The 27885-nt window shown below is 47.1% G+C and overlaps 1 protein-coding gene across 4 annotated transcripts; it reads right to left on the bottom strand.

The window, feature by feature from the left end:
- Positions 1 to 48: 48 nt before the first annotated feature.
- On the bottom strand, positions 49 to 27885 carry LOC124175731 (LIM/homeobox protein Awh-like). 4 transcript variants are annotated; one of them, XM_046556182.1, is made up of 7 exons: positions 27574 to 27885; positions 27108 to 27239; positions 6690 to 6964; positions 2120 to 2337; positions 1764 to 2012; positions 1530 to 1700; positions 49 to 1248 (listed from the first exon to the last, which is right to left on the bottom strand). In XM_046556182.1, the coding sequence occupies exons 3-7, from the start codon at positions 6860 to 6862 to the stop codon at positions 1181 to 1183; spliced, it is 879 nt and encodes a 292-aa protein (XP_046412138.1). In that variant the 5' UTR covers positions 6863 to 6964; positions 27108 to 27239; positions 27574 to 27885; the 3' UTR covers positions 49 to 1180. The 4 variants fall into 4 exon arrangements, with proteins under 4 accessions (XP_046412138.1, XP_046412137.1, XP_046412134.1 ...); XM_046556181.1 differs by lacking the exons at positions 27108 to 27239; positions 27574 to 27885 and adding an exon at positions 18803 to 19140; XM_046556178.1 differs by lacking the exons at positions 27108 to 27239; positions 27574 to 27885 and adding an exon at positions 11354 to 11626.

Here is a 27885-nt window from a genome sequence, read left to right as displayed (position 1 = left end):
TTATATTTTCCTCAGTTGATTTATTTTACAATATTTACATAAAATTTTCAATCTTCTTATAATTGGGCTAGTCCGTATAATATGTATATATGTACTCGTATACGGCCTGCTATTTATGTATATACACCGAAAATTTACATATATAGATGAATTTCTACACAGGTATATACAATAACGGCAGGCGGAATAATTGGTACTTCAAATCTAATTCGCCGATTAATTTATTGTAATTTCCTATTTTTTTCTTAGTATATATGTACAGACCTTTTTCAGGCAAGGTGGGAGCCCGAGATTTTTAATGCAATTGCATCAGTGCCGCGTACCTAACTACACCAGTTACGTACTCTAGAACGTATCGTAATAATGACGCAATTGTACATTTGAATACGTACAGCGGCGACCATAAATAAATACTTTATCGTGAGCAGTGCGACTGTGGCGCGAACACGGATTCAAAGTGTATTGTGATTATAATATTATTATTATTATTATTATTATTATTATTCTTATTGTTGTTTTTGTTACTATTATCATTATTACTATTACTTTTATTAATACTACTTCTACATGTCGATCTTGGATCTTGTTCTCTCCTCGTATTACTTTCGAATTTGAATAATATACATATTATTATAGGTAGTAGTACGTACTTGTGTACCAGCGCGATATTTTCACGCGTATATTTCTATATCGTAATATACCGTATACAGGAGTGAATTGTTAGAGGCGTTAAAGCTACCCACCAACAGGAAAAAAATTCCCCCAGGCTTGAGATTCGATCGAGTGAACCGTATTATACGATAGAGCAAGCTGCAGAACTTGCAACAATCCCTACGAAAGCTATGCTATTATAAATATTCGCAGTATTCGCGTATACAAAACTATTCTACTGTAACAGAATCAATATCTTCTCAATAAATAACGATTAAAAATCTTTCTAGATTTTTTTAATAATAATAATCGTCGTGATTATTATTACTATAATATATCGGCAGGATTCGATGTATGGGTAAAATTTATCGATATACCCATCGTGCGTATACGCACGTTATTATACACATTCACGCAACACATTTTACATACACGCGAGATTTCTTCTGCAACTGTTCTCAGTCATATTTACAGAAACTTTCTTACCAGTTGTCAAGATTTGCCATTATCAGCCTCTCGTGCCACCAGCTCAGACCTCGTTTGGCATCGAAAGCATCATCGAGTCTTGAGATAGCTCGTCCATTGACTGCTCCGAACCTGCGAAGTGAAATTAAAAACATTCACCAGGTAGAGATGGTCCCTTCCAACTGGCTAGCAAAGTCACTGGATTATTTCTCGATCATTTGGATTATCCAGCTGATCAAGATCTCTGATGAATTTTCAAAACTCCCAGAAACGGTGAAACCCTGATTAATTTCACATTATCCTTTCCCGTAACTTGGCGATTTGCGATAAGAATGAATTTCGTCGAAGAGAATGTGTCTAAGTAATTACGGAGTTGATAAGCTTCGTGAAACTGCTTTCCTAGAAACTCGTACCGTGATTGTGGTAAAGGGAAGGCGTCGGGCTTTTACAGGTAGCCGGGCTGAGCTGCGGCTGTTGACTGAGCTGATGTTGCTGATGCTGAAAGGAGTAGGTCAAGTGGAGGTTGATGTGTCTTCCGAAATCGCCAGTGGCTGGTGACACGGAATTCGGAGGTGACTGATGAACTGCAAGAAAGTAAAGCGAACGAAACAATCTAAAATATTTGAGTCAGGCGCGGGCCAACTCACCGTGCTGACCCTTCAGCTTCCCCGTGTGCAAATGCTTCTTCTGCCGTGCTCTGGAGTTCTGGAACCATACTTGGGTCACTCTCTTGCTGAGTCCAGTGACGTGAGCTATCCTCTCAAGGTCCTGACCGTCAGGGTTGCTGTCCAGCTGGAAATTGGCTTGAAGGACCGATAGCTGCTCCTCGGTGAAGGTTGTCCGCACCCTCTTGGCCTTGTTGCCACCCTTGTGTCCGCTCTCCGAGTCGCCACCCTCTGCAATAGCATCCACTGGATTCTACGCCTCGAAATCGATTATGATAATGACTGCAGTCAGTCAATTGACACTGGAACACCTGCGATTCGAAGTCCTCATTGCTCACCGTCGGACGAGGTGTTGTTGCCTTCGACGACGTCCAGGTAGTGCGCCTTGCAGAGAAGCCTCGCGTCTAGGAGCGCAAATTGTTCACCAGTCGAAAGTTGTCTCGAACACGCGTCGCAGGCGAAACAAGCCAGGTGATAAACACGTTCTCTAGCTCTCCGAACCCAGTCACCAGCACCGACACTACGCCCACACTTGGCACACTTGGCTCCAAAAGCCCTGGCAGAAAAATAAAGAGAGAAAGAAACTGTCACGATGCTAGAACCTGAGGTGAATAAATTTTCAGTTCCAAATCGCTACTCCCCGAATCGAGTCCGACCTGAAGCGGTTTCCAAATTCCCAAAATACCAAAACTATACATTCGGTATTTAAGGGAAATTATTTTCAAAGAGAAGAAACTATTATTGTTATGATTCATTTCTGTACAGGCTTTTCAAATTATTAGCGGAATCAACCATAGAAAAAAATAAATGTCTACGTAGTTGTATAACTGATCGATACTGACTGCGTGAATTCACAGTTCTTAACTTGAAGTTTTGTCGCAGGTTTTGAGTTGCGACCGGATACGTATTTATAATAACGACACTTTCCGCCTATGCAAAGTTCGATAGCCGTTGCAACACGCACGCCGCGGAATATTTCTCCGATCGACTAAAATCCACCCTCGGCTCGGCAGCGAAGCTGCATCCGAGTCTAATGAATGTATCAATGCACTTCGAGTTGCGTTCCAACCTGCACTCACACCCGGTCGTTATATCGGGCAGCCTCGTCCCCGTGTACGGACACGGCTAAGGTGGACTGTAGGGGAGTCGGGTACGGCGTGCGGCTATATCTCTCGGATAAGACTGTATAAAGAAAGCAGCGAAACGGACAGACAGACATACGAACGGATAAATAACGCTAAAGCGTAAGAGACGGTGTTTATTGCAGCAGCACCGTTTCCCAGTGGCGTCCTCCTCGGGATAATACATATTTACTCAGCTCCGGATGAGTCCGCGAAGTTAGCCAGCACCGAACTGACACATTTGTTCTTCAAGACTCACGACCGTGCGTTAGTCATTGGTGATATTTTTTCAGTCGCTTCAAAGTCGGCGATGATTCAACAGCGTTTCAAAAGCGCGCTACGACGAGCAGACACGATCGTTATTTTTCTGCAAGACTGTTGATTCGCTTGACGCGTGAATCGCACCCGGTCCAATTTTCGTGCGATCCACATACCGCGGGTTCTTTCCGCGCTCGAGATTTCGCCGTTTCTGTATTCCATGGTCAGGTCACCACCGGTTACGCTTTTGTAAACGGTAGTCGTGTCCGGCGCACGGGAACAAGACACACGCACGCAGCCCAGACTCTCCCGGGTCCAGATGAATGGGGTGCAGCCTGTCGCCAGCAGGGCCGAAGCTCGCCGGGGGCACCGCTGCCCGGAGGGTAATTAAACAACTAGCGACCATTAGCCGATTATCATATTCATGAACATGGAAAGTGCATCCCAGAGATCGGCGTTCATCCATCCTGAACCGCGGGTCTGCGGCTCCTGCGACGCGGAGCGCGGATCCGGCGACGGAAGGGCATATCCATAGGAAGCTCGACGGGACCGAGAAACCGAGAAGCCACGCGACTACTTTGGTGGCCAAGCCTAGCCCGCCCTGATCCAACTCAGCGATACGCGCCTCGCCGGTCCCAGTCCAAACCGAATTAAAAGACCGCTGCGACATCAGCTCCAAACGACGGAGTGACCTCTGCGTATTCATTCAGCATCCCGGCCGTGAGGATGGTGCGGTTACCTGCTCGAGCCTGGAATGCCGCTTTCCTGTTTCTCGCACGTGGTGAAAAGTCCCGAACGCAAATTCCGTCTGGTGAAGATTCAATCCAGACTCGCGGCCGGAGTGTGAGGGATAAACGGTTCCAAAATTGAGAGGTAAAAGTGAGTCACTTTCGGCGTATCGGGTCAGAAGAGTTTTTTCGATTGCTTAAAGAGAGGCTCGATTCAAGAACCGTACACGCAAAGGGCTTAGCTAACTTTAGCCAGGATATTTACCCCGTCTGAGGAGTGTCTGAATGGCATTCTGCCTGATACATGACGCGAGCAAACCTGACCGCCGACCACGGACTAATCCTCGAGGGTACCCTATTGTTTCTGTTATTTTACCGGAGCTTAGCCACGCCTATAATATCTCTAACTAGATAAAGCCGAACGGTTGACTGGCTTCGGAAGGGATTTGAATGTTGAATAAGATGTCTTGCCAAGGCGATTGTTCCCCAGCACAGTGAGCAGCACAAATCTCCCGAGCAGTATTACGGTCTTACTGACATGCAGCCGCGCTTCGTTGTGAATCCACTTACTCGTATACGCGGACAAATCCCGGATTTGTGAAGTCACGAAAAATTCCATAATATGCGGAACTGCATCGATCGTATTTACTTGTTCGTTCCCATTTACATGTATCGAAATCGCGTATCCTGGTAAAACGGTCCTTTGCAGTCTATTCACAGAGCGTTAATCTCCCTGGGTATTCATTTTGATTCACGCACCAACTGGTGTAAGTAAGTTGTGGGTGAAAACCTGCAGCATCATCGCGATCATCATCATCGTCAAAACTACTGAAAGTACGAGATGGGTTTTAAAATTACGTAGCAGATACCGTCGTCCTGTTTCTACGTACAGTTGTATGGACCTCCCGGGCGCATTTCCTGTTTCTAATCCTCCGTAGTCTGTGCAGCTATGCAGTGGAGTCTACCTCCCTGTTTAACACCAGCACTATAAACGCACGTCCTGTAAACTCTTTGCTCTGGCACCGTTTGCAGGTTCAAAAGGTGCAAGAAACACGCATCCTCGACGTCGCGACGGGCCATGAATCACAATCCTCGTGACACCTTGGCATCGTTGAATGGCGAAGCTGGAACTACGAATGCGCGAGGAAGGATTTCATCGTTAAAATTTACCGAGCGTTGAAAAGTTATTGACACGTCAGTCAAATCACACGCGTTCTTATGCTCAAAATGTTCGGTCGCGCGTAACACGAGTTTAGTCAGTACGGTTGCGGATTATAGTTAAAACGACAATGCTTCATAACAGTATATGAGCGTATCCCGCACAGTCGGTTTTATTCTCCTGGCAAGTTTTCCGTAAACCTCGGAGATAATATGCAAAGCTGATTACATTTAATATTTACACACTTTAGCGCAAACGGCTAAGCAAAGTATGTAGGTATGCGATCTGCGCCTTTGTAATTTACAGCGTATTAATCCAGCGTAACCAGCTCTTGGTGGCCGAATGATTGATGGACCAGAGGCCTGCAGCGACTCACGCCTTGTGTATATTCCTGCGGCATATAAAGGTGTGCGTATACACATCTGACGTACGGATATTCACACCTGTTATACCGAACCATCACCTTTTATTTTTTTGTCCGAACGCACGCTGTCGAAGAGCTAGGCGCGTTTATATTCCTGGCCTTGTCTCTGCGCTATTATAATGAGAAGCTCGAACGATTATCCTTTATTTTTATTCCGTTTCAGTGGAGTCGGCGAATGAGACGCCTCACAGAGTTTACACAGGCTTCGAAGAATTCGTGACTAGAAAAATTCTATACCCTTCGTTACGTGTCGGTCGGTGGGGGTCGAACAACAGTGGAGACACTGTCGTAGATGAGGAATTACAAAACGATCGCGTACAAGTTCTTCGTCGAAAACGCTTTCCATGTTTTCTACACTCGCAAGGATCGTAGAAAGGACCCGAGGAAAGTTCGGCGCACCGTACGCGTATATCTATCTTCACGAACATTAATGACTTGCAGTTACACCGAGACCATCTTGACCCTTCAATCCCGCACGAGCCTTCCGACGTTTCACTCCGAAACATGTATCCTGCAACCTTGGTCGCTGATTCCGTGCTCAGCATTACGAGCTGCGCGATTAGATACAATAGAACGCAGTAACGTACCATCCGATATCTACCGATGTACCGTCCAAACTGATTGACAGTTGGATAAACACGCGTTAGGAGTCCGCATGCCAAGCCAAGTGACCGGCGTCCATACGGCGCTGCGTCAAATTCATGCGTGGAAAGACGGCGTGCAGGGCAAACGTTACAACAATATCGTACATTATCTACTCCGCGCTCTCTCTTTCCTGTGAACGTGTCAGAGCGCAGGATATCTCTGTATACTTTTCTCCGCGTGCAACGTGAAACCCGTAAGTGCACGGTCACGGTAACAGATGCACCACGGCACTGGTTACGACCGAAAGTCACCCGAAGTTGCATTGTTGTGTTGTGATAGCCTGGCTCTGGCCCCAGCCGCTCTGTGGTACCAAAGTCGTGGCCTCGAAGCGAACAACCACCCATTGTCCACCTCGAGCGACTCCGACACGCACTGCACTGGTGGACGCACTCTACTCGTGCATCCGTCCCGCCCTCCGTACGCGCAGTGTTCAAAAGGATATTCCTAGACAAAATTCTTCCAAGCCAAATCCTGAGATTCCATTTAGCTGGTCTCAAAAATCTGTAATAGTTCTAGGACATCCCCAACACACCGAGACTCCCAACCGTATTATCAGCGCTCTTCGAAACTCACATGGCGTAGTCGTGCCTGCAGTAGAGCCGCATGCCTCGCAAAAAACAGGAGTGCTGATCGTGGAGAGGCCTGGCACAGGCGCAGCACCTGAGACAACGCGAGTGCCAAGTTCGCCCTCCCACGCAGAGGACCGTTCGCTCCCGGACCCGGTCGCCGCAGCCTCCGCACTCCATCGTCGCACTCCCCGTAGGTATCTCGGTGCCAACCCCCGTCGGTGGTGCCGCATTCTGTCCAGCCCCCGTGCAGACTTCCGCGGCGACATCCTCCACCTCCGTCTGGAAGCAAAGAATATCCGTGTCATATCAGGGGAACTTTGTTGTTGCAGTCATTTCAGCAATTCTTACAATTTTTCGTTCCATGGTTTAGCTACAGAATACAATACACGAACGGAGTTGAAGCGACTTCATCAGACCGTGCACCGCTTTCCACTTCCCGGGGGAATTTCATTTTGATATTTGCAAAATAACGAGGAACAAAACTGCAGCCACTCGAGGCTGTGGATGTAAATGTGGTTGGTCTCGCCTGTCGAAAGGGTGCTGTGTCCTCGCAACTGAAACAACGTTTACGGGAACTTGGAACACGTGCCCGATATGCGTACACGAACGTACACCGTCCGCAAATACTGCTGGAATTGACCGCCACCTACGATTATACCTATATAACGTAGTCTCTTCACCATGTAGGGACTCCGCACTCTGAGGTGCTAATGAGGAGCCGATCACGCGTTACTGTGGGCGTTTCGACAACACTTATAGGTTCGCAAAGTATACCTTGCCTGCGGATTAGGGGGAGCTCTGCGCTACGCAGCGAGAATGGGAAAAAACGTGCTAAAAGTACCTACGTGTTAGGGTTTTCAAAGCAGAAACTTACCGGTGTTTCAGAAAGCGATAGATTCCGTATCCAGGATTATCTCGTATCAAATTTTCATGGACATTAAAAACAAAAATACACATGAATTTGACGATAAATCGAGTTTGGAGGAATTTTGCAAACAAGATCCGTCCAAATCGCGACACGCAATACTCAAAGTATTCGCCCGTATATTCTTAGAGCGATCCTGTCTCCCGGTGTGCAGAGTTAGGTGCAAAATTTGTTCTATCTTTAGCGTGAGCGCGCGCGCGCGCGCGTTCAAAAATAAAAGGAGTACAAAGAAAAAGTTGAGAAAAAAAGAACTCTTTTTCGCGTTGGAATGATTTAGGGAAGCGACCGTGGCCGCGTGTTCATAATGCTAGATCGGCTATTGTCATTAATTATCGCCGCAGCAGCGTTTCGTATAGACGGGAATTCTTACCGTAGGAGGATCCACCTCGCGCTACATATGCCACATACCTCGAGATAAAGAAAGAAATAACCGCCACCAACAAAAGCAAAGCCTTCGCTAGTCGACGATCGTACCGCGTTGGAAAACGGCCACTAACGGTGACGTACGATCACCCCGCAAACGGAACAACCGCGGTCGGGTAATGGCGCGGAAACGACCCGCACACACGCCCCGCAGGAAGCATTGTGAACCGGGAGAAAACCTTTCGAATAACACTCGCCGGTTGATCGATTCCCGTTCCGGTCAATCTGTTCCAACAAATTCATCCCCTCATCAGCGGTCTTCACTACGATGGTGGTGAAAGGGTGCTGTTATAGGTAACACCGGTTCTCGAAGTGTCCATCGGCATGCCAAAAAATGGTAGCGGTCTCGGCTTCGGCATCCCGCAGTAGCCTCTTGGACCTGGGGCCGATCTTCATCGGGGAAAACCCCGTAACTGATGGAAATGCGATTTGGCGTCTAACCCTGGCGCACCATTATTTTCGAGGCATCGCGTTGCGACGAGCAGCTGGTCGCTCGGTCGATCCATGGACCGGGAGGTTGTCGTTGTAAGTATACACGCGCGCCCATGTACCACCATACATAATGTACGTAGTTGGCACCCCGTGGCGAGCGACACTGTCGCTAACACAACCGCAGCCCGTCCACGGCAGCTCTCTTTTTCATCCCCCGGTTGCAGTTATAAGCTACCCCCTCCCTTACTTCCCTCACATCGTCCCCCACACCAAGGATTGGCGGTATGGAAGTGTTCGCCGCTTGTCGCGCACCCTGACATACTCGACTTATACGCGTCGGACCCGCACATCGCTTGACCATCCAGGCACTGCAGATTTTAGGATAACGCAGCCGTTGCTCTGTATTATTCGAGATTGACTCCCGTCTGCCGATCGCCGATAGGTTCTTAATGACTTTGGACTCGGACCGTACGTCGTGGATCCGCGAAATGCGGTTCATCGGGATCGACGCGTCAGATGTACTTCTGGTAGTGGATAAAAAATAATGGTACTGCCAGTGTTCCTTCGTGCGGCACTCCGACTCGGTAAGCGGTTCCACGCCCAAGTCAGACCCTGAGATGCGTGCACACAACGCAGAGCCGTGAAGGTGTGAGTAATTGTAAGCGTGTCTGCTGCTCCAACACAGCGTTTCTTGTTCGAGTTGTTTGATCGTCCATGAGAGGGGCGTGTCGAATGTCACGCGCAAAAGCTCGGTAAGGCTGCAGGGCCCGAGGCCACCTCGAGACTGGAGTAATTGATCGTCCCAAGGGATTGACACGGTGTGTACAACGAAAACAAAATCGTCTGGAGGATCATTTCACGAGCGAGGAGTCAAGGGGAGAGGATGGGATGGGATGGGATTTTTCGTTTTTCATTTTCCCCAGGGTCAAGGGTCGCCGAGACCGCGTGGTAGAATGTTGCAACATTCAATATGGCGGACGTCCGGTTCGGTTAATGGATACTTACTATACAGTGGCAGCGGGGTCGATCAACGAGAGTTACGCAACGTTTTAATCGTTTTTTACAACCTTTAAAACGGTTCTCGGGTAAAACTCATTTCGTGGGAAATTAAAGAAGACTCGCTTAAATACATGAAAAATCCGAGTTCAAAGCCGCAAAGCGGAATTCTCAACCTATCTCTCCACTAGGTCCTTTCAATCGGTGGTATAAAAAATGATCCGACCGAAGAGGCATGATCGGTCCAGGATTAATCGTCCTTTGAAGGAGGACCAAACCCTGGAGGATGCATGCCTGATGCTCGCCACGGCAAACGGCGATAAACATTAAAAAAGAAAAAGAACAAATCACGGCCGACGAATGACTGAACATTTTTCCGAATCAATTTTTCAAGTTTTTCATTGGATGATCAGGCGGATTTCGACGTATGCGACGAGGCACGGGGTGATTCGACGACTTATCTGCAACCAGGCGACGCGCGAAACAAGCCACGATTAGAATGTTGGACAGTCACACCGAGCGGTGCAAAAAAAGAAAGTATACATAGATAAACGAATGAGTTCGAGTTTGCAGAACAAACCGCCTGCTCTACGGGGACTCGAGGCGCGAGGCCAATAAAAAATTTGAAAAATGACTCCGAGGTGCGAACCCGCAGCCTTCCATTGTGCTTGGCAGGTACGTTGAGCGCGTATTGCGTTCGTGTAAGCCGATGCGCACGGAAGCGCAGTCGAGAACACATGCGTGCGTGTGCTCCGACATGGAGAGGATATGCGGAATGGCGGATCTGACGTTCCGCGGTGTAACTTCACGCCCTTACCGTGTCACGACCACGAATGGTACGTGCAGGGGATGGATTCTGAACAAGGGGGGCTGGCACCGCCACTCGGATATATAATATTATAATGGTATTATGTTCCTAACTCTCTGTAAGGCTATTGTGCCGATGGTTCCGCTGCAGGGTGACGTATGGTTAACCACCAAGCCATAAGCGATCCGTGTACCAGCCAAATGTTCACACGTTCACCCGGTTCATTTACACTTCCTTCGCGCGTCATCGCGCAGAGAGCAACTTTCGGTATCGTGCCCCGCGTTATTGGCTGACGAGTAGGTGCGTTCACGCTAGACTCGGTCAACTTTTAGTTACAATTTTACAGCGATTATGCGATACGGAGTAATATCCGTTGCTCGCGGTTGCCGATGCGGTGAACACTGATCATTTATCTGTAATCGGCTTAAGCTCGCAAGCAGGAACCGGGATTTGCATTCGGTAATACAAAATTAGTTGAACCGGTTCAACCGATTTAAAATACCGGTTTCGTGTTTTCATTTTCAAAACCTGCGATTTATTTTCAAGCAAAACAAAAATTCGTATAATGATATTCGTAACTCGATTTTATTTAATTACTGTAATTATTATGTCATGAGATCAACGCACGCTATGATTTAACAACATTTCTTTTTAATAGTTTCGAATGAAAATCCAGTTTTGATACGACAGATCGAATTTCAACCACGTGCGTTTGTCGGTTAAATGTTTCTGGTAAATGTGCGTAATAAATATGTATTTTTTTGCGACGTAGAAAAAGCACTGAAACGCTATTCAGCTTCTGAAATTTGATTTAGATGACTACTTTGAAATATCGTAATTTATTCTACACGCTTGAAGATTTTGTTTACTTATTCATTTTAGATCGAATTCAAGATAAAAAGATACTGCCATACTAACAGCATTTATTGTCGTTAAATATCCCGCAACTATTTATCGACGACGGTGTAATCGATATAAAATGGTAAAATTACGGATCTGCAGCGGCAACGAAATGAATAAATAAAACATTGAGAGACTGTGAAAACGTCGATTAAAAAATGATGTAAAAATATTTTCAACCCACCTGGGCGACATGTTGACGATACACGGAAAGTTGCATAACACGTTACGCGCTGCACACCGATACCGCTTAGAATCCATAATCCTGGTAATTGATCCTGGCGGACGCTGCAGTACGCTTACAAGGCTGCGGTGATTACACAGAATCGGATGGAAGTGGACAGAGGGAGAAGACGTAACCGTGTGTACGCGGGTAAAATTTTTCATAATAGTACACGGCTGCACAGAGCGTATAAAGAGAGCTAGACGGGGTTGAGCGCGAGGACGACGTCGGGGTCGTAAAGTGGAGGATTAGGCCCGTTTCGGCTATTAGTGTAAAATATGCTTTTTCATATCAGAGATCCATGATAAAATGTCCCATAGATCGGTATAACAGGTTTGTGCTCACACCTACCTAGGCAGAGCTCTCCGCCTCACCGGGTCGCCCGTAATGTATTACACCGTTCGCTATCGACTCGAATAAAAAGTAGAAAAAATAAGATAGGAAAAGAAGGAAAAAAATATTGTATTAAAATACGACTCCGGCTCCGTACGGACCGCTTGACCGCACCGAAGACCGACGACTTCCAAGCCCACTGACCACTGCTCGATGGCCACTGACCGGCAGCGCGCGGGCCGACAGACAGATGGGCCGAAAGATCCGTTCGTGGCTGCTGATGTTGGTGCCGGTGCCGGTGCCGCTAACTCGTCGTCAGCTCGCGACGAGGATTAAAATTTCGTCGATTACTCGAGCAGCTGTATACCCACTGTGTACAAGCGAAGACACTGCGTCGACTGTTTTACAATTCATATGTTATTATGTTGTCAACGTATTGAAATTTATATTTGGAAACGCCGTATATGGCCACTTAAACCCGTATTACCTTCGTGTTTATCCACTATTCGAAACGGGCGCCGCGTACGTAGCTCGATTCTCGTTTACCTTTACTGCTGCAATCAAGGAAAATCGACGACCTCTTCAAACTGTACGCACCTACACCAGACGTCACGTTACGAGCTTTCGGCACGGTGAATCCGACCGGCTGGATATTGTGCGCTCGAAGCGGTGTTTTCGGAAAATTTTCCAACTCGCCAATCTTGAAATCGCGAGCGATATTCACGAGGCGTAACCCAATTCAACGTTCGACATTGATCCGACTCGATAATGTCTTGTAGAAGAGAGAGCATTGCGCCATCGTTGCACTCGACGAGTCGTTCCAAGTTCAAGACACATCTCCGATTTCACTAAGTCGTCGTCGATCGTCGATGTGTACACAGTCTTGCAGAGCTGACGGAGTATTAGATCGTGCAGTAAGTTGTTGAACCTGAAATCGGATCATTACATTATTAGAAACCAATGGTTGTACAGTCGAAATCCCATTCTTCGTTTCAAGTGGTTACGGCTTCGGTTTTCAAAAGTCGGTATGAGTTTCAAGGCTGAAAGCCGCGCGCCGGGGGGTCCTTCAGGGGTCCTCGGAGGCCCGACCGGGGCCTCACGGTCCTGCCTCCTGGCTGCCGTACTCCCGTAGTGTCTGTGACACCGAGGCCCATCCATTGAAACCGATACCTATACTTTACAAGTTTCCCAGCGTAAGACCCCAGCCCCGTTCCGACTCCGTCTGCCTATTGACGAAAGCAGACCGGGTACAAAATATCCATAAAGGTATCCTCCGGGTTCGCAGCGGTGAGTGACGGGGCCCCGAGTCAGGCCCTGCGGGGCCCGCCGTCCATTTCTTTCGCATCTTAGGCCCAGGTGACAACCTGACAAAGTGGGCCCCCTCCGGATCCTCGAAAGTCAATGCCCATCGGTCCATTCTCTCCGTAGGGCATGGAAAAATGCCCACAAAACAGTGGGCCAGTTTGTTGTCTCTGTGTGCAGAGAGAACGAGCGAATGATAGGTTGTGCACCGTGCGCGTTAGAACTTGGCCTCTTCGACGCCGTTTGCCCGGGTTTTTCACCATTGTCACGGGTGTCTATAAACTTGAAAAGCGAATAGACGGCACGAGCCTCTATCCGCCTCTTCACGCCTTCGCAGAAATCTTCAGCTGCGTGGTGAATTTCTCGCGTGGAACTTCGGGACTGGATATACATGCCGGAGAAGTAACGCCGCAGAACCCGAGGAGGACAATGCGAATGATGCAGTGGTTCGGCCGTTTCAAGAGCCGAGACTCCGGCCGACTGTTGCCACTCGAAATCCATTTAAATCGCTATCCGATTTTCGTTCTCTCCTTTGTCAGACGCGCGGGTTAACGCCATTGTCACGATTAATAGATACCTACGATGTAGGTACACGAGCATCGACCACAACCACCTCGCGACTTACGCCCGCCGACACTTTTCCAAGCCCCGGCATCATCGCCCCCCCACTGCACAATGGAACCCCGGGGGTACCGGGTTCTGCGGCTCTGCGGCTTTGCGGCTTTGCGGATTACTGCCACTTCACGGTTCACTCCGAATCTTGCGCGGAGTATCCCTCTACGGTACCCTCATAGCGCGAGTGCGCGTTGTCGTACCCCGCACATGGAAGGACCCTTTTTTTGGGGGTAGCTCAGGGGCCGCGATACTGCGGGATAATCCGCGAAGAAAGGAGACTCGTTATATGTATAGTACCCGTGTGTCGTGTCAAACTTCCAATTCTCGCAAGTGGGTCACGCCTAAGAGCCCGAATTAGCCCGAGCTCGTTACAACGTCATCTCTCCGATCAAGCTGATCAAGCATCGATGCTATACTGTATTTGCTCGATCAGAGACAATTAAGAAACCAGGCGCGCCGATTATTATACGCCAAGAGTTTCAGCTGCATGGTTTATGGATATTGTCATTTCCATTTAAGTCGTTATATAGGTACCGCCATCTTTGTCGCCAAAACATGAGAGTCTTCGCGTACCGAAACTAAGGTTGATACTTGCAATTTCAAATGCTCGGCCATCTACGTCGATTAACAATTTCGTAGAACAATCGTCCGAATAGCGAAAAGAACGATTATTAATAGAAAGCGATTGCGGTATAAGGAGGGTCAGTTGGACCCCTCCTAGGTATTCTAGACAATTCTACGAATATCCGAGCAGCCGAGGCTCGACCAAGACTCCATCGTTGGTCTGACATATTTGCGGAGAACTTTCGTCGTGATATGTGTGAAGCGGAATCGAGTTGGTGGTAGAGATCACGGCGTAAGCGCAAAATCGTGTTACATTGTTGGAGAAATTAGGAACATGCAGTTATACGATTCCGAGGATTTGCAGCGAGTAGTTTCGCGTTTGGCTAACGTCTCGGCGAAGGCGTTGGTACGATGTCGTAGAAGCTGTTAGTATATTAACCGCATGGAGATACCCGTATCCGTACATCGTAACTCAGGATGATCCCCGCTAACTCGAGCGCGAGTTATCTTACTAACTCAAATCCCTTGCCGCATACGTTGTATACTTCATAGGTATAGTACACGAGTATTATACGAATCTTAACGCGGTATAGTCTAAATTGAGATTCGGCTGATTCGTTTACGCAGAGATTTTCCCCTTCGGAAGTGAGGAGAGTTGTTATTCTTTTGTTTCTTCTGGTATTGCTTACCAAACCCGCGGAAAGACTTGGAAAGATGTATTTTCAATTTGAAAATATACACCGCAGGCGAGTTCTAGCGTGTGTCGAGGAATGGAAAAAGAATGAAGGAAAGGGAGAATGCAAGAAAGGAAAGAAGGAGACGAGTCAACCTCTGCTTATTTATGATCGTGCTCCGGGGTTCCTAGATTCTCGTCTAGCCGCTTTGCAGCTATGGCCCACATTGGAAAGTTCTTACCGCAGTACGCGGCATCTGAAAGAGAACTGACTAGAGTTGGCGGCAAGCCTTGCGGCCGGAGCCTCAAGTGTGTGTAGTTTAAAAGATAAGCAAACCATCGGATGGCTCACTAAAAGATCCCGAGAACAGGGAAGCCCTTGGTGAACCGGCCGCACGGCAGTAACTTCGGTGGAAATATCGGAACGAAAGGTTACTCCTATACGATGTAGATTTATGTGTATAGGTGTACACGGGCGCGTACATGTATATGTGTATATACATACACGTATGAGAAATGAAATGAAGTGAATTGAAGTGAAGTGAAGTGAAGTGAAAGGGTTCTCGAACAGACAAAGCTCGGTAGATAAATAAACACGTACTTTCAACCAAGGCGCTGAAGAGCTCCACCTGCTCAGAGCGATCTCTGATCCAGGAATGCTTATCATGCCTTCATCTCCGCCTCGCACCTCATCTCCAACTTTGGCTGGGTATAAAAACGTGCCGCCGTTACACACGGTCTACACTTCGCATTATTAATGCGCGTATCGGTCTCGCGCCAAAGAGCTGAGAAAAATGCTACGCGAGACGAGACGAACAGTGTTCGCCTCCTTCCAATGAAGTCCATTTAAAAATTATCTTTGCTCGGCTTGGACTTCAACTACCGCACGCATTCGGTACATGCAATTCCAATGTTTCCGATTAACGACGCAGGTTTTATAAGGATGCTTGGTTTGTGCAACGCAACGTGTGCACACGCGGCACATTATATACCCTTTATGCAGATATGTATAAAGAATTATCGAGAAGCTGGCATCGCCATAAATAAAGAAGTTGCAGCAAGTGAACGGGTCGCGTTAGATGTTACATGTATACCTACATACGTACAAACATGCATACATACGTATAACGTGCAGATGTACGTATGAAAGAGCTGGCTGCCTGCAGATATAATGCGTAGTCAACAATTTGTCCGAGTGTTACACGCCGCTGTTGTTTACAAATCACCGACTGTTAATCAGCGAGTTTACAGTTGATAGCTTCCGTGGCTGTCACACTTACCAGCTGCAGCAACAGCGTACGAAAGATTTTCGTTCCCATGTAAAAAGAATCGGATGGAAGATCAGGCGCCACCAATTACGAAGTATAAACTTTATAACCGAGTGTTTGGAACCGTTTTTTTCCACTCTTATATTCATTTTCTTTTTTCCTTTTTTATTTATTTTTTTTACAAGCAGCAGGTAGGAACATCAAAACACCAGCGAGATGTTTTTTACTTTCGTCCAAGATGTCGTCAGAGCTATTTGCAATCACCCTCCAACACCGCCTATTATAAACTCCAATTCGTATCACACGCGTATACGAATTCATCCGACAGGATATAGGAGTAGGCGTTAAATTCCGGTCAAGGTTTTGAAATTCTAATTGTAAGCTAACTTGCACGAGGTTCACAAATATCGCAGCCCGCGTGTAGGTATACCTAATTGATTTCGAAACACATGGATAAGCATAGACCATGATGTTACATATTTGCGTAACAACGGAAGCCCGGCATCGATCACAACAACGGCTTCGGTCCGGATGACGTCTTTGCTTCGATCAGATCGGCCCGCGTCGACCCGACCGTCACTTACCAAGGGATTTAAATCGCTCTTCGGGTACGAACTCCTCTTGATCCGGACCGAGGTACGATCGCATCTCGCCCACACCGTAAGTTCCTCCAGTCCTACCCGATTTAAGAACCCCGCGACAGCTGCGACGCGGTTCTGCAGTCCTGAACGACCCACGCGAAATCTGTTCTTTAGGGCGCCGGGCGGCCCTTCGGGTCGCGGCCACGGCGTTCCGCGGAATTAAGAATGATGTACAACGTGTGTGGTCCAGTAAATTCCTCGTACGAAGCGCAAAATGGCGCTCCCTGATCCAAAGTTATGGTTTTTCTCTCGCGAGTTGGCGCGTTGCGCCGCTGAAACGCAGCGACGGTTCTTGAAAATCTGAAACCGTGCCTCGTATTCCGCGATCGTGAACCACAGACCAAGAAACCTTCAACCCTTCGTACGACTCATTTGCGAGTGGGTAGAGAAGGTGACGTTGTGAATGGATTGTTCACAGGTTTAAATTCCTGGATATCCTGTCTCCCTGATTTTCTCTTTTTCTTCCCTCTCTCTTATTCACGCGGCAGGAAAGCTACTCTTCCAAATCCAATGCGGCCAGTTGTTATCTGTCACCTATAACGTGAACCTATAGCGATGAAACAGTTGCGCCGTGTCAGGATATCACGGGATTCAAACAAGAAAAATAATTCGTTATTCCTTGCACCGGAAATACTGACACCCCGGCTGTTCAAGTGTGCGTGGTAGGAAACGGGAGACTATGTTGCGTGATGAGAGAATGACAGATACACTATACGTATAGTCGAGCACTTACAATAGCTACGATTACACTCAAGAAAATTTAGGGTACAAATCTCACTTTGCAACATAGGAGTTTCCAAAAGTGCGAGTGATTTTTGAGCATTCTTTTGATCAGGTAAATTGATTCCAAAGATAATGCTTGCAAAAAGAAATGGGGTTGTATGGAGTTTTTGACTGGGCAGGTAGACCTTGATAAGTTACGGTCTGAATTCTTGGCATGCAAATAATGACAGAGTGAGAAATTATCGTGTTTTTTTATGAACATTATGAGGACGGGGCAACAACGAAATGTAAATAAAAATGATTCACTCGTCTGTATGAGCTCTAGTCTACTGTAAGTATTCCCTGTCCCATTCCTTTGAAGTAAAACGAAATGAAATTTGTTTATTCTTCAACTCGCGAATCAAACAATCTGAACACTGTCTATAGCCGAATAAACATTTGAATCGAATGAGTATGCTGACGGTTAGAAAACCTCGCTTAGCACCGTTCTACGTAACTTATGCGCAACGCTGATATTCGCCTAACTCGCCCTACGGTGAGAGAAACATATTAGATGCGTCTATACTCATACTCATGTGCCGCATGTACATTGCATTATGTAAAGCTTGGATGATTCGCCGCGACGTTTGATTGACAGTTCGACGAGACAATCAAATGATCCGACGTGCCTATAATCCCCGGCATTATTGCCCCATAACAACACGCCTTGTAAACCTTCGGCTCTTTTATTTTCAATCAGTGTCTTGTGCTTCTGCAATTTTAATACATGTATATTGCACAGTCACTGTCGCAATATCATTATAATCGCATCGCAGAAGCTCCACTCGTTGTATAAACATTCCCGCGAAATATTTATGACTGATTTTACAGTCAGCTTATATGAATTCTCCACACCTTGCAAGTTTCTGCAATTTCTCCATCAGCGCGCAAAGGTCTTTACAGGCGTTAGTTGTTATAATTTACAATTAAAATGGGTACCTGCGGCTACGCTCTGATAGCGTTGCCGTGTAAACAAACGATAACACTCGTCGTTATCATGACTCGGTGCATTAATTAGAGTCACAATATTTTTCCTCATCCCACGTATCCAGACCTTGGCATGCAAGTGGGTGAGACGATAATATTTGGCACGTGTATAGGTGTGAAGACATTTTCTTTCGCAATAAAAATGGTGTTAAAATTCAGGCGCCAATTGGTCAGTTCGAACGATCTCTTCGCGATCGAGACGATCGTCAACGAGCTGGCCAATCGCGGAGGGAGGAGGATGATCCGGTGACTTTCGACAAATTACCTTCATGTCGGTCAATCCTGTTGCAGGCAGGAAGCCGGAAGCACGTCCCTTGTAAACTGGCCCAACTTGTGGTCCCAACCGGGACTTCGGATCAGCACTAACGATCACCGAACTCGTTGAGTTCGAATGGCGCTCCGCGATCGCGTAAACGTTGGCAAAAGATCCTCTCCGAGGCGAGGCGAGGTCCCGAGTATCCGGCGCGCACTAGGAGTCGGCTAGACCGAAGGAGATGTTATAAGCTTCACGAGGTCGGCGAAGCCCCCGGAGCCCCGAAGAGACGAGTTTTCACTGTTAAGCCCCGGCGCGGCGCTCCGACGATCTTGTTGCTCGGTTTTCAGAGTCCTGAATCGGGGATGCCGAATCTCTGATTCCGTCGGAAGGCCCCCTCGAGCATCGCGGCCAGGAGCGTATCGATTGCCTCCCGGTCACAACGAGGCCCCGCCCATCGGCACCGGATTGGCCGAGTGTGGCCCCGCCCAGTTTTCCGATTCCTGATCGCGATTGGCGCCGGCTTCGCCGCACGCATCCTCCGCAACGAGCCAATACTTTTCCGTCCGAAGGTAAACCCGGCTGCAGTCGGGTTGGTCGACTTCGAACAGCGGCTACGACGAGCCGAGAATACGGACGATAAAAGAGGCAGTGAATCGTCGACGCCGATCTCCGTGGAGCTACGTCTCGATTTTACTCGGCGCTACTTATTTTTCGAACGGAGTAAACTTTTTACTCCGCGAAGGGGGGCGTGGCCGTTGGTGTCGGGGCGGGGCCGATGGGCGGAGCGTTTTCTTCGCACGATTTCCCTTTTTCGCTCGTTTTTAGATGCGCTCTGTATTTACGTATGTATACGTGCAGCGTTGTTTTTAGCCGGCTATAGCCGTGTAGGTATGTATACCCTCGGGCGCTGCCACACTTTCTATTGTTTATTCGCTGCTGATTTTACCAGCCCCTTCGGGGAGACTCGAATAAGGAGTTAGTTTCGTAGGTGATTCGAATACTTATCGAATGTTCTCTCGTGCTCTGCAAACAATCGAACCCCTCGAGGATAACTCCCGGTTTTCTCCGCTTCTCGATCTTTGATACACGGGTATGGGTATCATTTTACAGACGTAGATATACGTCGTCGCGAATCACCTGCGTCGCGATATCAACCGGACATGGAAAATGCGAGTTCAAGAAAATTTCAGCAAATATGTGACGAGGGTAAATACACCCAGGAGTATGGACGGTAGGAAAGAAAATCGTTTTTAATATAGGTACGGAAGCGACGGCGATAAGCCGGGAACCGAGTTGACGACCGATCGCAGAAGAAGAAGAAGAAGGACCAGCAGCACGAGGTCGACCGAATCCACGGGTTATACCTGAGTCGCCAATGCGGCCCGTCATTAAAATTATTTATGGTGAAATAAGAATCTCTCCGGTCCTTAAGTTCCTTTCAGACGTCGCTGAGACTCGAGCCGTATAGCCGACAAGGTGATCGAGACACTTGCGTTTCGCAGTTCTATGACGCGCTCCCTGCATCTTCTGCAAGCGGTCATCGTGACATAAATTACTACATCGTGATAGATGACCTTGATGTGCGACATTGGGACATTCGCGAATATTTGATCCACGAGTAGCGCGTCGTTGCAAATAGTAAGCTGACACGCAATATTTATCAGCGATAGAAGATGCAACTCGCATATATATGGAACTGCAGGGAGTGATTCGCAAGCCTGAATGTAGGAAATTAAAATTCGGTAAGTCGTTATTACCGGCCGCCATGCGCAACGAGATCGAGAGGATGTTGACACCGTGCTGATAAGTATAAAATCTTCGCGGCAGCGGATGAGCGGCGTCCGTTTAAAAAACGGTTCTACCCGGCACGAAGAAGAGATAGATGTCCTTGTTGTTGTTCCCGCTGACGTTGTTTGGGCGAAAGAACTCCGCCCTCTCTATCAAGCCTCAGAAGAGACCAGAATGCGGGCCTCCCACTTCATAGGAGTGATAAATGTTGCGTCGAGCTGTTGGTCGATGGTGCTATTATCTCCCCTGAGAGAAGAACCCTCGTACCTTGTGCAGGGTGCAACCCTTGCCGCCCGAGCACCGAACTCGGTCTTTCAGGTCTTTCACTCCCTGCCCTCCAGATGCCGAAAAATCTGTAAACAGTCGATCCGAGCGCGGTCTGAAGAGTCTCGTTGCACAAGCCTGACCAGATTTCTCACCTAGTGCGTTTCTTCATTGACTCGTCACGCGTGTGGTCTCTGCGCATTATCGCACGGGCTGTTGTCGATGGGAGATCACAACGTCGGACCATCGACTGCAGGTTTCGGAACGATGCGCGGAGATGGATGTGAAAATTTATGGCTGTCCGGTAGTCGGGCGGTGCGGTTAATAAACGCAATAGCGATACGTTTACGCGTATCCATCACGTAATTATCGTGGCCGAGGCGCAACCTGCTAGCGGTATCCGAAGTGGTCGTGAGGCCATGCGCGAGGCCAGCACGGGGCAAGATGAAGAGGTAACGCTCTAGGGGGTGTGTGTGAAAAAATAAGTAACCAAGAGGAAACGCAGCTGGGGGTCATGACGCCCGGGCCTTTCGTAATTCGTTGCCCAAACACCCGGCCGCGATCGTCGATGGGCCACCTAGCCCGGGCATCCTAGCTCCGGGGCCTCTTATTCCGATCCACGAAGCCTGCCTGCAGGATATCCATGTAGCTGATGTAGCATAACGCGTGTATGTCTGCGTATACATCCGAGAACCTTTAATAAGCGCACGTCGCATTAGAACGGCTAAGATTAATCGATTCGAATTTGTCAAACGTCTTTTCGACTATCGGTCGGATATAGGTATAACGTTTTCAACATTCAACTCCGAGGTGTCCAAACTTTTATTTTCAAAGAAACCGCATTTTTACATTGATGGGTTATAGACCGCAAAGTTCCTGGTATCGATTCCTTACGGATCGTGAACACCATTCTCGTCTGTTGGAATCTCTGTCATTATTATTGTCCTTTGAACGTTAATATTTCATACCGTCGAATCTGATGAATAATTCGATCTGTTCTTTTTCTCATACGTATAACGTTCACTTCGCAAAAATTCTGCACGCTTTATGTTTTTCCGCCAATCGATTTCCGTAGTATCTCTCCTCTTGTAAACAAAAAAAAAAAAGAAACGCTTCAAGAAAGACTTTAACCGTCACGTGAAAAGGTTCCAATCAATTCCCTGCCGAGTTTCGAGCCCTCCTCAAGGTCTGACAATCACGCAGGGGTAGGTGCGGTGTAAAGTAGAGGATATTGTTCGCCCTCGATTGTCCCGCGTTTAAACTGAACCACCAAATTGGCAGTGACAAGTGCAGCCGCACGTCTAGTTCACCCCCCCACCCCCCAGCAGTAATATCGAGTACGATGCGTGCACGTCCGTCGGGGGTTGCTGCGGCTGAGACCTCCCATAGATTTAACGTTGTAATTTGTTTGATACGTCTATTCACCGTTCCCCGATCTCATCTGCGTTGTATCATCACGAGCCGAGATAAGATCTGTCCGTTCATCCAACGACGACACGTGATCCTCCGGCTGCAGCCTCAGGTCTGCGGTGACCGCGTGTCCGGTCAACCAGAACCAATTATAAAACGAACGGAAGACGTGTCACTCAAAATATTTTTAACGTCTCGGGTTAAGGTATCGTCAACCCGAAGTCCGAAGATTGTGTCAAAATCACTTCTCGACGATAAGAAATGCTCCTCCGCGGGTTCATTCTCCGGTCATCAAAATATTTCCGATTGAAAAAGAGAAAGACGATCTGCCGAATTCTTACCCTCCAAGAACCAGTGATGTCCTGAGAAAATATAATCGATTGCTCATTGTACTCTACATTACCTATATATTACTGGAGTACGCTCCACGTTGTGATCTTTGGGTGAAGAAGAATTAGCCAAAGATCGTGCTTGCCTTGCGTACAAACTGAAAATGTGAGAAGCAACCGAAAGACAAACAAAATACGAAAGGGCTACAGTGACGCTTTCGCCCGACAACGACGATACACATACGGCGATCGATGATCCACCGTGAGACTTTCGGTGATCAGTAACAAATCTCCAATACTTAATGCTCGTGCCTTGTTGAAACCTGGTACATACAAGGGTACACATTCACGCGTTACACGAAGTGTAAAAGATACATCCACCTGTATACACACAGACGGGTCGATATCACCCACACGTTTCATCACGACTCTACGCGCTATGCGTGTGCGCGTGTGGGAGAGAAGAGTAAAGAAATAAAAGATCAAAAATATAAAAAGAAAAAAAAGCGCAAGCGCTGAAGGATGTTTCGAACGTTCATTATTCACAGTCGCCGGCGAATAAATAATTGACCTAACCCAACCCAACCCAACCGGCGCGAGACGAGCGGCGAACACAATGCCTCGGGTAGATCTCATCCGCGGCTCTACTGACCAACCTTTTGCCTTTTTTGTGTCTTCGTACCTACTGCAGGACGACCCGTGCAGGACTCGCGAGAAGCCTCGGTCAACCGAGGCTATCCGACGACCTCCGCAGGTCCTCCTGCTCGCATGCGTAGAGTTCCAGGTTCGTAGCTGGCCCATTGGGTGTGTTGAGGTGTACCGGGATGAAGCGAGCGAGAGGACGCAACAATGTAACACGGAGATGCAAGGTGCTGCGAGCACGGGAAGGATCATTATTTCCAAGGATGATCGGTAGATTTGATTCACTGCCGTATGTCCAACTTTCGATACATCACCCGGCCGCGGTTAAAGGGAGCTCGTTTTCCTCCACCGCGAGACTTCGTTCCTCGGATCTTCTTCTTTCGCCGTTGCGTCCGTACGCATACCGGCACGGCCCACTGATAATAATTAGAGGCATTTGTGATGATGGCACGGCTCTGTGTACCCTCGATGCTGGCCCTACGTCTATAATATTGAGCCGGTAGTTCCATTGTGCGTCGTCCTCCTCCAGGACAAGATGAAATATTACGTGCTCATAGTTTCTTCGCCGTTGACGATCGCCGAGGTGCGGGCGAGATTTCAACTCCGTTTCACCGACGCCGAATTATTGTACTTTCATACGCGTGCGTTACTGTATTTATCCTAGTTACACTCGATTGTTTGTCAAACTTATACGACTGCGAACAAATTTGTGGTCTGTGGCCTGTTTTATCGAAAGTATAAATGTTTTCTAGAAGTAACCTTCGCGAGACTGAAAATTCTCGGCAACAAGTTCAGACATTGAAAACAGCACTGAATTATGTATACCAACAGTCCAACAGATCGACTATTTCCTAAAATAATGATAACCATGCACCGCCTGGTATCTGTTGCGTACACATAAAATTTGTCAAAGATACCTGATGTCAGCAGCTAATATTTTTCAACGTTCCGTCGTCCGGCACGGGTATTAATTATAATTGAACTGTTTTTATTCTATTTTCTCATCGCGCAGCTCACCGACTACCGAGGTTGAACATCTTTTCGGATCTCTGATAGGTTGAGTTAAGCTCTTCGTAAATCTTGTCCGTACACGCATCGTACACCAATAAGACTGCATATATATATGACTATAGCTGGCACCGAAAATCTATAAAAGAGCCTCCATAAAACAGGCTCCGAGGTGGCCTTGTCCGATCCTAGATTTACGCGTATTAAAGGAAAATTAAAATATTAATAAGGCTCTTAATGGGGGCCTATCCTCACCTCTCCTTATCCATGCACGCCATACATACCCACCCGCGCTGGCTGCGGCACAAACGGTGTATGATGTACGTACCAATACACCTGCGGAGAGCTCCCAAAAAAGTGCTCCTCCTCCGATGCCGAAGAGACCTCGTTACCCCGTGGCCCACTGAAAAAGCCGCCACAGTCCGAAGCCGTAAATATCAAGCAAAATATATTCTCATTATTATTGCTGTTGTTATTATTATTATTCCGATATTATAGCTGATAATATATGATATTCTCTTCCCGTCAGTCCCAGACTTCGAAACGACCCGGTGCACATGCATGTTATACCGCAGTCACCCCCTTCCATACATGCTACCGATCTCTTGCCCCTACTTTCGCACGTAATTATTGAATGACGTTCATTTATCGCTTACGATATTATTATTCTTTTTTAGTTTTATCGTCCGACAGCGTTTTTCAGGTACCTACTCTAAATCTGACTATTGAAAAAAAAAAACAAAAAATCGACTGGTGCAGAAAATGATGAAACAACCATTTCTAAACTTGAGAGTAATGGATGCTGAACAGTTCTCGGAGTGTTTCCCCCGTTTTCCAGAACAGACTTTTATGAAAGCTGTATACCTTGTGTCACTGCTTAACATAAATAGTTACTCTATAAGAACGTTACGTAAACTATGAATTCGATTAAAAACTGTAGATTAGCCATTCGTTTTACAGTGTTCATCAATATTTCGCTGAGTCGTGAATCTGTGCAAGTATTATAATTGCCGAACAGCGAAGCCATGCACATTTCCTACCCGAGTATATGGTAGTATATATAATGAATCAGGGAAGATTTATGCCCCATTTGTCACTTACGCAATCATATTTTATACGACCCTCACAGCGGTCGGTTGTGAATTTTGCCACGAAGTTTTTAAGCACCGCGTCAGCTCACGCACAAGTGGCAGCGTTTCGTTTGATCCATGCTGAGGTAAAAATCGAATTTAAATATAATAATTACCTACAAGCTGTCGCAACGCGAACCTGCGGTCCATCCATCCGCGTACTCGATCTTCTCGAAGGTTCGTTTTAAAATCGATTCGGTTAACCTAACATCACTAAGCCCATCAGGCGTTAATTATTTTAATTATTGAATATATAATACCGCGTCTATCGTCCCGCCCCACCCCAGAAATAAACGATAGGTGGGTACCTACTGGCTAAGCTAGATCGTGAAAGGGTGGCCTAGGCGTCGTTAATCTCGCGCATCGATAAACGGCCTCATCGGTGTCATGTTCCATCTAATACCTTATATTCCCAATTTCGTTCGTGTACGAGAGGATGGTTTCGCCACGCCATCGAGGATGAGACGATGAGATGCTCGGCCTCGCGGATCATTTGAATTTTAATGCGGCAATTAAAATATGTTAAACAGCTTCTTAATACCGACGTGACGCGGGCCCCGCAGTATTTTATATTTAACGTGAAACCGTAACTCGGTCCGTCGGCGGTGCTGCCGGTGGTGCAGTTATTATATCTCTTCGATTCGTAATTTATCGTCGACGTCCGCAGGTTACTGGCTGCGGGAATCCGGACAGCGTTCCTCTTCGACGGTTCGATACCGCTGCAGCATCTCTCTCGGACCTCATCGCCCGCTGCTTCGGCCGCGGTAGCCCCCGTTTCGAATAACACGCGAACGATATTCTCCAACTCCTCGGAGTTTCGGACCCCCGGGATCCTTCCCAGCGATGCGGGATTGGAGCAAAGACGCGACTCTTGGTGGGCAACGACGGAGTCTTCGCCCCGAGAAAAGCTACAGACGTAACGCAGCCTGATCAAACCTCCCGATGTCACGCATGACTCAAAAGTTTTCTCCTTTCTAAGAGAGAAACTGCACCGCGTCCTCCGCCGCGTTGCGTGACAAAAAGATCCTTACGGACAAAGGATTAGTCACCACGCTTGCAGCCTCCGCGTCAGGGTTTGTTTGCGCGTCGTCTGGGTCCTCTTCCCTCGGGATTAGCATCCTCCGCGTCTTCGAGCCGTGAGAAGATTTATTCTCTTCTTTTTTTTTTTTGTATTTTATTAATTATAACATAACTTTGCCTCCGCCTCTGGAATAATAAACGTATATCCAGTATAGGAAACGATTTTTAATGAGAGCTCTGCTTTCGTATCTCGAATAGATCGTTCTCGCACGCGTGTCAATCTTTGCGGTGAGTTAGTCATCCGCGTTGAGAGATGTGAAGTAAAACACGTATCGTTAAAAAAAACTGTTTGAATATTGTTGGAATAACGAAATACGAGTTACGCGTAACCATTTCGCGCTACTGCCGATTCTTTTTTGGTTATTGCAACGCAAAATCAGTTTCTAAGGTTTACTCTACTTTTTTAGTTAAACAAGACTTTAACGTCAATTTGTCGTTGCACAAGCGTTAAACTTGCGCAACGGTTACAAGAAAAATATAGCAACAGTGATCGTAATGAGAAAGAATAGTAACGGGTACTAGACTTTCCGGTAACAGCTAGAAAACTAATTTTCATTTTCTACCTAGAACTATATTTTTCGATTATGGTAAAAAATGAAAATAGTTAAGGACTGACCGGTAACAGGAACTAAAAATTTCTCTACGGTGTATTTTCATACTTACGATATTACGGGAAACGTTTTGATGGAATGCTATACAGTTTTAGTTGCGGCGAAACTCGTAATGTTCCTTCCGTATTCCTGATTTGTTTATTTACCGTAATCAATGACAGGTTGGAGTTGCGGGATGATGAGTCTGTAAAAGTGCAACGCAAGTAGTTAGTGTGGTTCTATGTGAAATTGACTCCTATAAAAGCCATAAGCCAATCAAGCTCAGGCCCTACAATTATCGTTAGTAGAAACAGCGATTGCCTGAAGGGTGTATATATGAAGGTAGGTTTAGAGGTTGAAAATTGCAGAAGCAATGGCCCCGAAGCACGGTATGCCACGTGCAAAAACACGACGTACGCGATCCGTAATATTCCTCCGAGATATCAAGTTTAATAGTGTTTAATAGTAGGTGGAGGCCTCTCTTCGGAGCACGCGGAACATTCTGAGGTGTTATTAGTGTATTTCACGTGAACATTTACGAGCAAAAAATTCCGCCGCTTTTTATAGATATTCTTGGTACAATTTTCTCTTTCGTTCTTTCTTTCGTTCCATCCTTCCTTCCTTCCTTCTTCTCCTTTTCTTCATTCTCTTCTGCACAGCTTGCAGTCGTTTGCATAGTTGATTGCAAATCACACACCGTGCAAAAACGCCCGAACCGTTCTACACGAAGGAGATTATTATACACCGCGTCGAGGTATGTACAACAAGTATTATATAACGTCACGAGTATGGGTGAAATTAAAATTACCCCAAAGTGAACGAAACATTTGTAACATATAATCGTTGGGCTT

The sequence above is a fragment of the Neodiprion fabricii genome, chromosome 2, assembly GCF_021155785.1.
Source record: "Neodiprion fabricii isolate iyNeoFabr1 chromosome 2, iyNeoFabr1.1, whole genome shotgun sequence".
Taxonomy (NCBI): domain Eukaryota; kingdom Metazoa; phylum Arthropoda; class Insecta; order Hymenoptera; family Diprionidae; genus Neodiprion; species Neodiprion fabricii.
The sequence above is the reverse complement of the archived record's forward strand: the minus strand, read 5'-3'. Positions and strand labels throughout refer to the sequence as shown.

Bases quoted from the DNA above. Each gene is read 5' to 3' on its own strand.
- LOC124175731 (XM_046556178.1), bottom strand. From the start codon at position 11,389: ATGCAACTTTCCGTGTATCGTCAACATGTCGCCCAG. The intron at 6,965-11,353 runs GTGGGTTGAAAA...CTTTGCTTCCAG, and splicing joins ATCGTCAACATGTCGCCCAG to ACGGAGGTGGAGGATGTCGC. The intron at 2,338-6,689 runs GTGAGTTTCGAA...TTTTTCTGCCAG, and splicing joins TGCAGGCACGACTACGCCAT to GGCTTTTGGAGCCAAGTGTG.